General features: G+C 31.8%; 2 protein-coding genes and 1 pseudogene across 11 annotated transcripts; all 3 read left to right on the top strand.

Annotated features, from left to right (window-relative positions):
- Positions 1–1,438: 1,438 nt before the first annotated feature.
- On the top strand, positions 1,439–13,335 carry LOC114163000 (uncharacterized). Of its 10 annotated transcripts, none has more exons than XM_085667008.1 (12): positions 1,439–1,789; positions 1,912–1,960; positions 7,585–7,699; positions 7,848–7,894; positions 10,534–10,657; positions 10,921–11,002; positions 11,205–11,438; positions 11,519–11,769; positions 11,863–12,075; positions 12,164–12,256; positions 12,333–12,868; positions 13,100–13,335. In XM_085667008.1, the coding sequence occupies exons 7-11, from the start codon at positions 11,207–11,209 to the stop codon at positions 12,453–12,455; spliced, it is 912 nt and encodes a 303-aa protein (XP_085523134.1). In that variant the 5' UTR covers positions 1,439–1,789; positions 1,912–1,960; positions 7,585–7,699; positions 7,848–7,894; positions 10,534–10,657; positions 10,921–11,002; positions 11,205–11,206; the 3' UTR covers positions 12,456–12,868; positions 13,100–13,335. The 10 variants fall into 10 exon arrangements, with proteins under 10 accessions (XP_085523134.1, XP_085523133.1, XP_085523137.1 ...); XM_085667007.1 differs by having other exon boundaries at positions 7,305–7,699; XM_085667011.1 differs by lacking the exon at positions 7,848–7,894.
- Positions 1,967–7,029, top strand: LOC146883592 (uncharacterized). Its single transcript, XM_085667006.1, has 2 exons — positions 1,967–5,839; positions 5,922–7,029. The coding sequence occupies exons 1-2, from the start codon at positions 3,897–3,899 to the stop codon at positions 6,232–6,234; spliced, it is 2,256 nt and encodes a 751-aa protein (XP_085523132.1). The 5' UTR covers positions 1,967–3,896; the 3' UTR covers positions 6,235–7,029.
- LOC146883591 (uncharacterized) lies at positions 6,499–7,317 on the top strand (annotated as a pseudogene).
- Positions 13,336–15,508: the final 2,173 nt, after the last annotated feature.

Here is a 15,508-nt window from a genome sequence, read left to right as displayed (position 1 = left end):
AGTTAAATACGTCTTTTTCTTCTTTTAACTTTTAATAAAATTTAGAATTAATCTCTTTTATGAAATTTTGGATAAATTTATTCTCTAATTCTTAAAAATAATAAATTTTATTAAATTTATTTAACGTTTTAAATACATTACTAAATTAATATTAAATCAGAGATAGATTAAATTTTATAAAGAACTTTAGTATTATTATTAAACGTGTTTAAAATGTTATATAAATTTAATAAAATTTGGTTAAAATGACTAAATTTATATATTTTTAAAATTGAACTACTAAATTAAACTAATATTTTGAAAATGAAATTTTTACTAAGACTAAGAGACAAAAATATATTTAATGTTATAATTTTTTAAGACTTTTTACAAATTTGGCTTCAACAAGGTTCATGGAATCTATACTTTTAGATATTTTTTATTAGTATTTAAGTTCTAAATTGAGATGTTTGAAAAACCCTGAATAACAGTATTGCATGGAAGATATTTTGACAGTGTGTATTAGCATTACCATGGGCGAAATTGATTGTTTTGTTTTTTTTCTTTGTCGTGTATGGGATCATGGGAAATATGATTGAGCCACAGCACCATGGTCGGTGACACACAGTTCTTCTGATCACAAACAGCTCATCAATTGGCATGTTGTTTGCCATTGGTGTTTAGTAAGAAGTTAAAACTTTGATGTTTTCCTTACTAAGAAATGCTAAAAGTTTTATAGACTTGAACATAATTTAAATTAGTTTAAGAGTGAATTTAAACATAATTTAAAGACATTCTTTTTTATCATGATTTTAATGACAAAAATAATTAATTCAATTTAAATATTACTTTTTAAATTAAAAATTCTTGATAATTAAAATAATTTTTAATTTAAATTGATTCTTAAATTGATTACTAATATTAGTTACCAAAATTTTAGCTAGTAAAAAAATTAGTGACCAATTTAGATACAAATATAACGATCATTTTTTATATCTAATATTAGTGACCAATTTAGAGATCAATTTACAATAATGACCAATTTAGAGAACAATTCAATGTAGAGATTATTCTAGTTACCACTATTGTGAATTGATTTCTAAATTGATTACTGATATTAAACACATAAAAAATTAATCTCTATTTTTATATCTAAATTGGTCACTATTTGTTTTTGTTAAATAAAATTTTGATCACTAATTCTAGTGATCAATTTGATATTAGACACATAAAAAATTGATCTCTATATTTGTATCTAAATTCACTACAAAAAAAAAGATATATAGCATGGATCATTTTATGGAGTTTAAAAAGACCTCCACAAATAAAACTCTTATGTTCATTTTTATGGAGGTCATTTTATGGAAATGGGTCATTTTTAAAAATTGATAACATAGGAGGTTTTTTATTTTTTTTAGGAGGTTTATAACCTTCGCAAATTGAAATACATTTTTCTTCGAACAAACACACGTGTTCCTCCCAAATCAGAAAAATTGGAATGAAATTTTCCCACGACCTAAGTTCAGTGTCGCAGCCTCAACCAATCGAAAACCTGAGTTAAGTGTCATAGCCTCAACCAATCGAAAACCTAAGTCAACCATCGCGTGCAGCGATCTCCGTCGCGCCGTCCGATCTCTGTCGCGCCGTCCGATCTCCGTCGCGCCCTCCCATCTCCGTCGCACCCTCCCATCTTCGTCGCGCCATCACCGTCACGCCGTCGCGCCATCTCCGTCGGCGTTGTCTTCTTCGCTTCATCTCAGTCGTGTTGTCTCTGTTTCCCCTTTCTGTCGTCGCGCCATCTCCTTTTGTGGTAGCCTCTTTCGTTATCTAGAAGTTCCTTATCCATATACCTTTTATGTTCCTGGTTAAGATTTTATGTTCACTGTGTGAGGTAGAAGTGTTGGATGTTATATTTTGTTTTTTCTTTAACAGGCGATTCGGACATTGCTATCGAAGGGTGTTGCCTCTATTTCCTATCCTGGTAGTTATTCACTTCTCTAGTAGATAAAAATTAAGGTTAATTTTGCTCTGTTGGCTATTTTATGTGAATAAAAGAAGAAGATAAAGTGAATTGAACTTCTGCAGTATGTTTAATGATGCTCACAATTTCTTTATTTGGTATTGAAAATAGCAAGTGCTATTCTATATTTAATGATGAAATGTGCAAGGGTGAAGATGAAATGATGAAATGTTGTATGATACATTCGTGAAGTTTTGATGTCAATGAAAACTGATAGGTTGTTGCTCCCACTTGGAGCAGGGGAGAAATGGCTCTAGAAAATCCATTTTGGCTCTAAATTGAGAAGGTAATTTAAATGTACTTTTAAAGAGGGTGGAAAAGCTGTCTGTAAAGAGAAAAGGATTCTGTGTTTTCTGTCCTTCGTCTTTTTCTTCATAGTTGATTATGTGTTTTTTAGTAAGAAATATCACCTTTCCCAATTTGATAGGGATTTGAATTGCTAAAATTCAGAGGCTTCTGTTGTAAATACGCGCAAAACAATTAAATCTTAGGATGAAAGTTATTTAAAATGGATAAGCTATATGCTCTTCTGAGTGGTGTTTAGTAGTTAACTAAAAAGATAGCTAGAAACCAGTAAACTAGCATATTTACCTATAAGTGTTTTATTCCATAATTAAAAAGTAATGTAAAAAATTATAATTATATATTTTTTATATAAACTTTTTTAGACGTTTTTTTTTTTGCTTATTGATGTTTGAGTTTTATGCAAATCTTGAATTCTCATGATTTTACAATTCTGAGACATTTTTTTGCATCCTTATATTTCATGATAAAAATAGAAAAGGAACGTCAATGAGTTTATATGTATTATTATTTTAAAAGAGAAGCTATTAACCACTAGTGTGGTAAGCCACACATTTCCATTTTGTTAAAATCATGCATGGATTCATCTTTTCTACAAGTTCTCTAAAAATAGAAGTATTATTTCAGAGTGAGTTGGGGTGTATTGTACTTTCACAGTTTTATCGTCTGTGCCCAGTGGAAGTTCCCCATTTATTAGTGCTTATGGCTTAAAGTGAGCACATGCTTATGACTACAACTGTGCATTTTTCTTAGACATGGATCGTACTGCACCACTGGCTCTTAAAGTGGCTAAAAGAACAAAAGGTCTAGCTGCAAGGATGTCTCCCCTAAGTTAAATTATGACAATTATAGTTGAAAGAATAGCCTCCTCTATTATGGTTAATGCTTTCTTGCACTTCGATATTTGTTTAATTATCAGATATCATAATTTTGTTCAGCTATTAAAGGTAAAAGGTACATTCATTGAGTTTTGATATCCATGAAAATGGATACACTGTTGCTCCTTCCTACTTTGCATACTATTTTTCTGGTTACTTATTTATTTGTCAAAGTTGACATGATAATTTAAATATATTCTCTACTATTTTTTAACTGTAATATCTAATAGTCTTTTTATAATACATTATGTGTATCTTTATTAGTATCTTTATTAGTATCTCCTTTCAATTTTAGAGCACATTAATTTACCATATTTCTTATTTAGTTATTGGTGAACCATATTTCTTATATTCTTCTATGTTTTATAAGTGTTTTTGTATTTTATAAAATACTCATTGTCAATTTTGTTTAGGTATCTATTTCAATGGATAAATCTTGGATTGTTAAACCTCGGAATACAATTGAATATTCAATTGGTTTAAAAAAATTCTTAGATTTTGCTTTTGAAAATGGGGCTGTTGGAGATACAATTAAATGTCCATGTCCCAAATGTGGGTTTATGAAATGGCAAACTAGAGGCGTAGTTGAGGAGCACTTGATTTTAAAAGGATTTCCCAAAAATTATGTTATATGGAATCTTCATGGTGAGAAACAAATAGAAGATATTTCTAGTAATGAAGATGATATACAATAGGCATTTCATTATGAAAATCCAATGGAAACAATGATCAATGAAGCATTTGGGCACTATAGGCAAGAAGGTACTAATCTAGGCAGAACACAACCATTGGGTGTAGATGATGTTTTGAATGAAAGGCCAAAGGAGGATCATAATGAGTTTATTGAGTTTCTCAATGATGGAAATCAAACATTGTGTGACGGGAGCAAGTACACAAAATTAGAGTTTGTAATCAAATTATATCAGATCAAGGTTTTGTGTGGATTAAGTGACAAGGCAATGACTATGATCCTAGATTTGTTAAAAGATGCATTTAATGAAGCAAACTTGCCTCTTTCTTTTTATGAGGCTAAGAAAACCATCAACAAACTTGGTCTTAACTATACCAAAATAGATGCATGTCTGAATGATTGTATGTTATATTTAAGAGATGATGAAAAAGATTTGCAAACATGCAAACATTGCGGTACATCTAGATGGAACCCAAAAAAGAAAAAAAAGCAACCTGCAAAAGTTTTGCGTTACTTTCCATTAAAACCAAGATTGCAAAGATTGTTTATGTGTTCTAAGACTGCAGAGCATATGAGATGGCATTCTTTAGAGAACAAGGATGGGTTCATAAGGCATCCAAGGGATGGTGAGGCATGGAAAATATTTAGTTTATTGCATTCCGAGTTTGCTTCTAATCCTCGAAATGTTCGTTTAGGCCTTGCTAGTGATGGTTTTAATCCTTTTGGTACTATGAGTTCTACTTATAGTATTTGGCCAGTGTTTTTAATTCCATACAATCTTCCACCATGGATATGTATGAAGCACACTTCATTGATCCTATCCATGATCATTCCAGGCAAGCAAATGCCAGGAAATAATATTGATGTGTACTTACAACCCCTTGTGGATGAGTTACGTGAGCTATGGAATGATGGTGTGGAGACCTTTGATTCTTCATTGAATGAAACTTTTAGGATGCGAGTAGCTCTTATGTGGACAATTAGTGACTTTCCTGGCCTAGGCATTTTATCTGGTTGGAACACACACACAGGTTTAGCTTGCCCTACTTGTAACTTTGATGCAAAACCTTGTCGTCTTCCTTATAGTAAGAAGTGGTGTTTTATGGGGCATCGTCGCTTTTTGAGTAGAAACCATAGATTCAGATTGAATCGTGTTCGCTTTGATGGAAGCACTGAAACAAGGAATCCACCACTAAAATTATCAGGATCTGACATTTTTAGGCAAGTTGAAAATATTAATGTTACATTTGGGAGAGGAGTAATTTTGGATGGTAGAGGAAAAAGATCTAGAGAAGAAGTTAAACAATGGAAAAAAAGAAGCATTTTCTTTGAACTTCCGTATTGGGAGTCTAATTTGTTACGCCATAATTTAGATTTCATGCATATTGAAAAAAGTGTATTTGACAATTTGGTGTATACTTTGTTAAATGAAAAGCCTAAATCCAAAGACAATGTAAATGCTAGGAAAGATTTAAAGGAAATGGGCATAAGAGAGGATCTTTGGCCAGATGATAATGGAAGATATCACCTTGCTTTATTTTCACTAACTCGTGATACCAAAAAGTTGTTTCTCAAAACATTGAAAAATGTTATAGTACCGGATGGTTACTCAAGTAACATTTCTAGATGTGTTGATGAGGTGCAACAAAAAATATTCGGGCTAAAAAGTCACGATTGCCATATTATTATGGAGCAATTACTACCGCTGGCAATACGTAATTTGTTACCAAACCATGTCACTGCAACCTTGGTGGAGTTTTGCTCATTTTTTAAAGTCCTTTGTAGTAAAAGTTTAAATCCACAAGAACTTGAAATGCTTCAAGATCGCATTGTGCTAACACTTTGCCACTTAGAGATGTTATTCCCACCATCATTCTTCACAGTTATGGTTCATTTAACTGTCCATCTGGTAGAGGAAGAAAAACTTGGAGGTCTAGTTCATTATCGATATATGTATCCTATAGAAAGGTAATGCTTAGTACTTTTAGATTAAGGTATCATTATCATAAATATACAAGTTGTTTACTATAATTATTTCTCATTATTATAGGGAATTAGGTCATTTAAAGACCTTTGTACGAAACAAGGCAAAACCAGAAGGTTCTATAGCTGAGGGATACTTAGCTGAAGAGTCTCTTACCTTTTATTCTAGATACATTGAAGATATAGAGACAAGGTTCAATAGACCAAGACGTGTTTGTGATAAAACAGGTGATAATGAGCCTTTTCTGTCATCTATCTTCCCACAAGGTGGGAAGCCAGTAGGAGGTTCCTCGAATTTTACTTTAACTCAAATGCAAAAACTACAAGCCCATCGATATGTGCTTTTAAATTGTCCAATAGTCACACCATTTGTTGAGTGAGTAATCTACATTAAGTGTGTGATTTGTATTTAAACTAATTAAATTATATTAGTCATGTTGTTTGATTATATATGTAGTGAATTTAGACAACTAATAAAAAGAAGTTCAAGGGGAAGGCGACCTTCAACCACTGAGTTCGAAACTAGAGTGTTTAAAGAGTTTGTTGATTGGTTTCAAAGGCGAGTAGGTTATCAAATAGTACACTTTCTGTTATTTACTATGTTTTCTTTCAATTATGGCTAACATAACTTCTTTATTTAGATTATGAATCCAGAAACAACAAATACAATGTCTAATGACTTAAAGTTTCTAGCACGAGGTCCATTGGAAAATGCTAACAGATTTACTACGTACAACATCAATGGGTTTAAATTTTGAACATTGACTCGAGATGAGGGATTGAGAACACAAAATAGTGGTGTGTTTTTAACATCTAATACAGCTTGTGTATCAAGCAGTGTTGACAGGAACTTAAGACAAGTGGACTTATCCTATTATGGAAAGTTGGAGGATATCATTGAGCTTAATTATTATGGTCAATTCAAAGTTGTTCTTTTCAAGTGTAAGTGGGCAGATACTACACGAGAAAGAGGATATAAAAAGGATCAATGGAATTTTAATTGTGTTAACTTTGATAGACTAATTCATATTGGAGATCGTGAAGAACATGAACCTTATATTTTGGCATCTCAAGCACAAATGGTATATTATGTAGATGATGTGGTCAATAAAGGATGGAGTGTTGTTGTGCATTTAAAGCCAAGAGATTTGTATGAAATGGGAGAAATAGTAGAAGAGGTATATGAAAATGAGTCATACCAAGATCAAGAGCTAGAGAAATTTTATAGTAATGACAATGAATATGTGCAATTGGCTACAAACCATTTAGATGGTGATATCCCTGACTCAAATGTATGAGTTGAAAAAATAATTAGTAATAAATTTTATCTTAAAGGTAATATTTTTTATATTCAAAGTTATTTTCAATGCATGTATACTTGACTCATGTTTGATTTCTTAATGTTATTTTCTTAAGGTGATTATATGTTGCTTCCTCTTGTCAATTTCAGGTTAGGAAGGACATATATATAAAGAACCTATAATAAAAAGTGTACTCTTTATTCTCTGGTTCTCTTTCTTCTGTAGTTCTCTTTCTTCTCTGGTTCTCTTCACAGGTTATAACTTATATACAATTTCTTGCACTTCATTAGCTTCTAGAAAAGCATAACAAATCCTCATTATATACAGTTAGATAATATGTCATTATAGAATTTTCTTTAGAATTTTCTGCTTCATATTCTTAGTTGACTTTTCTCAATAATTAAGATGTTAACCAATTTGTCCTTGTAGAGTTTATAAACCTCATTTTGTCAGAATCAATTCTACAACAAAGAGCATATATTGAAGGCTCCACAGGTGGTTTCTGTTGTTTTCAGTCCTTCTTCTCTTGCTCTCACCCTGGATGGTTAGAACTATGAATCTCTTATTTTTTTTCTCTGTTACAAATTCTCTTCTATACTTTATGTTTAGATTTTTTTCCTTTTTGTGGGGGGAGAATAAATGCATTCTGGTTGTGAATTTTAACTATCTAAAGCATTTTTTTCATCTGTTAGGTCTGACCTTGTTGTGAACTTACCAATTGTTCTGATCTAAGTGCAGCGTAAGTGAAATGGTTCACTCCTAAAGAAGTATTTATTAATTTCCTATAAATTGCAGTGCTTTTATGTTATCCATCATGATTTTTTCTGTAAATGATGCTGAAACTGAAACTGAAACTAAAAATCATAGGTACTGTATGATTTGATTGCTCATTCATGGGTCCCATACTAGATATTGTCTATTATTTGGATTGTGTAAAATTGATCATGGTTTGACCTCTGAGGAAGACACCACAACATACCACAATTGGGCAGGAAGAAACTTAATAGCTGTAGGTAGTTATTATTTGGATTGTGTAAAATTGATCATGGTTTCACAAGATACGTAGATTCTTTATCTTTACTACTGCAACTGTTTCATGACTATAGTCACTATTGAAACACTGTTTCAAGTAAAAGCTAGATAGGTGCTAGCCAAGCAAGCAAGCCATAACACAACAGTGGTGAATATTTCTTAGCCCTTGGTTCTGATAATAGTGATTGTGCCTCTTCCCTGTGTGTGAATTCTAGTAAGGGCCACCACTGCTTTCCCTGCTAGCCATAACACATCCAAAAAGAAAGAAAAGAAAATTGAAGAGGAAAAGAGTAGTTAGAGAAAAAAAAGCATTACAGAGTCAACAAAAAAATTGTTTCATTATTTTAGTGTTACTGTTAGCATTGTTAGAACAAGACATCAAATAAGATCTTCCATTTTAGTTTCTTCTGAAGTACTGCCTATGATTTTTCTATAGATATTTTGAAGTGCCCTATCTCTGTTTGGTTTGCTTTCATGAATTCAATGTCTTCTATCTGATCTATACCATGTTGGTTAATTTACACGTTTGTTTATGAAGAAACTTGTCTGAGTGCACTTTGAGAATTAGTGAACTATCAACATGTGTTAAAACTCCTTGCCACATCAACATGTACATATACTCTTTGTTTGGTTGTATCCATAATCACTCATAGTAGAAGAAAATAAAAGCAAATTGAATATAACCTTTTTCCATAACTTTGAGGAAGTTAGATAAGGGAACTTGTATAAAAGTTAAAATCTGTAAATTGATTTTAACTGAGAGAAACTTAATGTATGTTACCTTTTTATTTTCTTCTATTAAAAGTATTTATAGGAGAGTTTATACAAACAAGACCATAGTTTTCTATTACTGTACCATTTGTTTGATTATTAGCTCAAACTCTATAATAGCTTCATCTGAATGCTATGAATCTTGGTAATATGCTATAACCAACACAACTTATCAGTCTGGTTTACCAAGTTATGATTAATTGGAGCACAAAAATTTGATTACTTTTCTGTGGTAGACTTATGCATGGATGTTATTGTAATACTGCAGCTACAAACTTCCACTGGTAATTTCTCTTGATTGTGCTTGTTTTTGTCTTTGTTATTGTCAATTTTAGTTAAGTAGAATCCTTGTTCTCAACCTATAGAAAGTAGTTAATTGCTTCATGTTGAACACAAGTGTTGGTCTCACACAGAGATAAACTAGATCAATATAAAAAAGTTGTTCTTTCAGATTGTTGTTCTCACACAAAGTTGTTCTCACACAAAGTTGTTCTTTCAGATCAATATACAAACTAGATCACCCACACCACTGACTCTTCCAAATGTTGATGTTTCTTTTGGTATATCTTTCAGATTGTTTTCTCCTAGAGTGCTCATCTTAATATAAATGGAGCATAAATCTATCTCATCTACATTTTTTTATCATGTGTTACCTATATGATCTAGAATTGGATAGATTAGTCCAATTGGATACATAAGTTTTCTTTGCTGTTGTGGCATGAGAATAGTACTCTAGAGGAATATCTAGAGGAGATCCTGCACTGCCATATGCATATTCTGGCTTGTAAGTTATTTTTGCAACTTCTCCGACCTAGCAAGATTAGTAGATAAATATCAAGATCAAAACCATTATCTAAATACAGTAGATGAGAATCAGTAAAATCAAGCATTTCATGCAAACAAACTTCAAACACATCCAATTTAGAGAATTAAAACTTATGGTTAGATTAGATATACTTCATAGGCCAAAAAAGCTATCATATAAAAGGTCCACTTCTGAATATTGCCATTAGATACTCAACTAATATGTGACAATGAAGCTGCCATTCACATTCCATGAGCAGACTAAATACAATGACCAAATTGCATACATGCTCACTAAATCCCTGAAGAGCTCCCGTATTGACCACATTTGTGACAAGTTAGACTCATATGACATGTATTTGCCAGTTTGAGGAGGAACGCAAAAGATATGATTTGATCTAGTAATTAGGGAATTGTGTACAGTTGATAATTAGAGATATTCTACATTGTTAGCCGTTATTAGGTTTCCCTATATTATACTTTGAATGATTATAAATAAAGGGTTTACAAGTGTGATTATACACTCAATTCACAATAACAGAATAACTCTATATCTAAATGGAAAACTCACCCTGAGCTAGAGACTAATCCAACCCACTGTATAATAGTCCAACATGATATCTCTATAACACTCTCAAATAGATGGGCCTTGACACAGAGATACTCGTGAAGATAATTACATTTTCACATATAAGGGGAAATTTTAACATTCAATTAAAATTTGAAACAGCTCCCCAAGTGAAGTCCTGTGTTCTTTCTTTGCTGTAGCAGTTGTTTCAAATAGTTCAATAGCTGTTCCAAAGAGATATCCCTGGAGTGGACAAATTGCAGCACCATTTCCATTTGGTTCTGCACCTTCTATTGGCTTTCCACTGAGTGTTATTATCTGGAATTTGTAAGTCAATGTAACCTAAACCTCTCTGGCATAATGATATTCTGTTTCTATTCTATCCAAAGCAGCATTCTGTTTATATTATACCTTGTAACATGCAGACTAATTATTCGCACTCAAGAATTATAGTAGGGTGATAACCTTGGATTTTCTTGTTTTTTCTATTTCCATCTCTGTTATTATGTTAATGTATTTTCACTATGAACAACAAGTTGGTTCTATTATATGTGTACTTTTGTAATGACAAATTCATTGCATGTAAATAGGTTTGAGTTGAGGGTACTCACCCTTGGATTTCACTTGGTTTTCCTGTTCTGCTCCCCCATGCTGAAAGTGATCAAGCTGCAGGCAAGTCTCACCCTTGGATTTGATTTTTCTAAATACTATCTAATTTCCTTGATTTTTCTAAATACTATCTAATTTCCTTGATTTAGAACTACATACATATTAAAGAATTATGGTCACTGTTTTGTATGATAATCCCCATGCATTCTTTATATCTAGTTTTCACTGTTGTGATTCACTTTTGGTTTCTCATAAATATATGTAGCCATGCCAAAGGTGAAGCGTTTCCGAAATCCACAAAAATCATCACTTCAGCCTCCAACTAATTCTTTACCATCAACAAATCCTGCACCAACAAATGAAACCTCATCACACACTTCAATGAGTACAACACCACCAATAGATTCCCCATTACCCAATGAGAACTCACAGCAACCTGAAACATCTACAAAACATGCTCGACGTGAATCTTCATCATATTGGATTGTTCATGCAATAGGTATATGTCATATTTATTTTTACATGACCATAATTTTTAAAATTTTACTTATGGTTAAGTAAGTTGTTTTATGGTTAAAGACTTAGAAGGAGTTATCAAGAAAATTAAGGTGAAGGTCAGAGAAGTAAATAACTTACCTCGTGGGGAACGCATCATTGTGGACTTTGATGAGTTAGGCATGGCAATTGGTGAAGGACAAGGCGTGCTTGCAGGATATTGTGGTACATTGGCAATTGATTGTAATTTGTTTCCAATTAATTTTGAAAGATGGTCTGGGAAAACAGGCATGCCTGACACTTACTTTTTGGAATGCTTTAAGGAAATATTACAGGTATATCTTTATGCATGTATGACCTTATATCTTTTGTAAATGTTACATTTACTCAAATGTTTACACACTAACTATGTCTTCTTTTTTCAAAAGCCTCGGTTTTGTTTTAAGACTGATGAAGCTAGTGCACAACGGTATTGCAAACTAACTCTTGGTAGGAAGTGGGCTGCACATAGGCAGAATTTATGGAATGAGTTCTATGATCCAACAAAAAGCAAAAATGAAATCATAAGTAATGTGCCAAATGGTATAGACAGAACTCAGTGGGCTCATTTTGTTACTTATCGTCTAAAACCGGAAACATTGGTACAAGTTACATTATTTTGAATGGTGTGAATTGTTTGTGTAGATATTTTTTTATTGTTGTGTGAACTTACAATTTTTTTGTTCATAGGAGATTTGTAAAAAGAATAGAGAAAATCGCAAAAAGCAAGTAATTCCTCATACCGGTGGTTCTAAACCTATGTCAAGAAGAAGACATGAGATGGTAATGATATTAGTTAACATGACACTATACTATTTTTTAATTTTTACTATTTAACTTAACTTCTCTTTTTATTTAGTTTTTGGAAACTAGACAGCTGCCTAGTCGGGGAAAGTTATACATTGATACTCATAAAAGAAAGGATGGATCATTTGTAAATGATGCGGCAAAGGCTATATCGGTTAGTTGTACCATAATATGATATTTTCGTGCATTTTCCTTCAATGTTTAGCGTTTTCACTGCATATTGTTGTATGCCTATGGGAACAAATTGAAGTGGGTTTGACTCAAAGCACTAATGATGAATCAGAGGTTTCCCTTAATGATGTTGTTGGTAAAGTGTTAGGCCCAGAGCATTCTGGGAGGGTGCGATGCATGGGTTTAGGAGCAGCTCCTACTAACTCATTTAGAAATACAAGATTTTGACTTTCGGATTTAAGCATTGCTTCATCTAGTGCTGCCACATCATCAACATCTTCTGATCAGTGGCAACAGAAGTACACTAATTTAGAATCCCAAATTCAAACCACCTTGGGTGCACTAAAAGCCTACATGATAATGAAGGAAGGAAAGATCCCTGATGAATTAACTGCCTTCTTTGATCCTCAACCACAAGTAAGTTATGTCCAGCCTTTGGAAACTAATTATCTTGGTACTTATTTGTGATGTGATTTTTGATACAAGAATTATACTGTATCGGTGTGAGTTAATCATCGATACCAAATAATCATGATTTTTGTGCAGGTTAATGATCTAGTAATAAACTATTTTAGTATATGCATGTTGATTTCATGATTTGAGGTTGACTTCCTTCTTGCAGCTAATATTTATCTTTTATAATTTCAGCAAACAGGTGATGCAAATGAGCCTGAGTCTTCTATGGGTACAAGAGGATCATCTGGTGGTAGCAACATTTAGGATGTTGATGATGTTTTTTAGGATGAAACTATTTTAGTGTATTATGAACTTTGAGTAAGTATGGATTATGTTGTCATTATTTCAATTTAAATTGCTTTTATGTTAATATGTTGATTTTGAGAATCAAAAGTTCTAATGATATATATTTGAGCACTTTGGTTGAAGTATTTGATTGAAGTTTACAAAAAAATATTGTTGATGTAAAAATATAAGTACCTCAAATGATGACATACATTGTCAAGTATAATAAGAAATTCTAATTACAAACAAAATATTGTTTTTTTATGAGATTTGAATAATGCAAGAAAAATACAGTATTAAATCTACAAATTAAATAATACAAACGAAACAGGTTAAAAATTGTACAGTATAATCCTCAAATTGAGGAGGGTATTAACCCCCACAAAAAAAATGAAAAATAGGAATTTTGGAATTATATAGGTTTATGGAAATAAAGGAGGTTTTAAACCTCTACAAAATAATAGTTATGAATAGGAGAGGTTATAACCCTCCATTAAAAAACTTCCACAATATAAACATGATACCAGGGGTTATAGAAAACCTCCACAAATAACTTGTGGGAAACCTAACTGTGGAGGTTTAAAAAATCCTTGCAAATTATTTTGTGGAAGGTAAAAACCTCCACTAAACGAAATTAAAACCTCCACAATTTAGCTTTTTTTTTTTTAGTGATTGGTCATTAATTTGTTTTTTTGTTAACTAAAATTTTGATCGCTAATTATCTAGTGATCGATGTAGAGACCAGTTCAATTTATAAATTATTATAGTTACCAATAAATTTAAGTTTATCAATTAATATCTAAATTAATCCTTGATTAATTATTTTTATCCCTCAAATTAGAAGATTTTCTTATATGTTTTGAGATGCATTTGGAAACAAAATTACAATAAAACTTCAAATTATAAGATTAATAATACTTAAATATAATACTAAAACAAAAGATTTGTAATCGGAACAGAAATTTATATATTAATTTATTTGATATCTTTACCTTTAAATTCGAATTTTTGAAGTAATGAATCTTATCAGTAATTTTTCATCATTTACAGGAAGAAATATTCAATTTATAAGCATAAAAACAATGAATTCGTTAATGGAAATTATTGCGAAAAGAAGTGTGGCATATTATTATGATTTTAGTACTTCGACTCTTATCTAATATAGAAAAATTATCAAGTTTTACTTAGCGTAATCTATGTTAGTTCTTTAACCGATGCAAAATAATCTATGAAAAAAAAATTTGTTGCAACAATGAAAAGTTAAATCAAATTCATCTATTAAATTTTATCAATGATGTATATGTTAGGTTTTTTAGGGAGGGGTATTACTGGGGAGATACAACACCAATGAGACCTGAGTCCAACCATATAAGGCACTGACACCACTCTCAACCCAAAACCTTAAGGCAATGGGTTTATGGGTCTTTATCCTTATATAGTGCTCTACTTTCTCATTTCTAACCAAGGTTGGACTTAGACTCACACTTGGATTCCTAACAATCAATGGCGGATGTTTGTGGTGGCAGGGAGGATAATTAATGTTAATAAATAATAAAATATAAAATCAAACATAATAAAGAATAAAGAATAAAAAGATTTATCAAGATGTTTTTATTATTATTTTTTATTATGGTTTGAGCTTCTTATATATCGTTTTCATTTCTTATTCTCACATATTTCCTTTTGTTTTTGAAGAGAAAAATATCTATTTTTTTGCTCTTATTTCACTTCATTCTCTTTCATTCACAAGGAGGAAAATAATGAGGTAATTCTTTCATCTTACTTGATAGTGAAATATTAGTTTAAAAATTTATTTAATAAGTCTCTTTTATATTAATTTTTATTTTATGAACATAGAAGTAAAAGTATCTTACTGTGTGTTTTTTCATAACCAGATTTTAACTGTGGTTCCATTATATGACTTGAGTTTCTCACGAATTGTTCTCATCTCCCATTCTCACCTATTTTCTTTTGTTTCTGAAGAGAAAAAGATCTACTATTTTTGCTCTCATATATAAGTTGTTGTCTTCCATTCTCGAAGAAATAAAGGAGAAGGTAATTCTATCTTGTATCACATGTGTTGGGTATTGGGCTCCCTTCCTATGTGGAGAAAAGGCCCAAAACTTGAGAAGCTCATGTCTCATTTAACCTAGTGGAGAGGGGGCTATAAAATAAATAGAGAGGCAGAACAATAGAGTCAGAACACACTGAAAGCCCTAACACATAGAGGGAGAGGTAGAGGGAAAATTCTATTCACGTTTTTCATAGAGCTGTCGCCGTAAATCCGGCACTGCGGGTTCGTTCACCGTTGGATCG

This window comes from Vigna unguiculata, chromosome 9, assembly GCF_037176805.1.
Source record: "Vigna unguiculata cultivar grain cowpea cultivar isolate G323 ecotype 2 chromosome 9, ASM3717680v1, whole genome shotgun sequence".
In the NCBI taxonomy this organism is placed as follows: Eukaryota; Viridiplantae; Streptophyta; class Magnoliopsida; order Fabales; family Fabaceae; genus Vigna; species Vigna unguiculata.
Note: the sequence above shows the minus strand (reverse complement) of the source record. Positions and strands in the feature narration are given on the sequence as shown.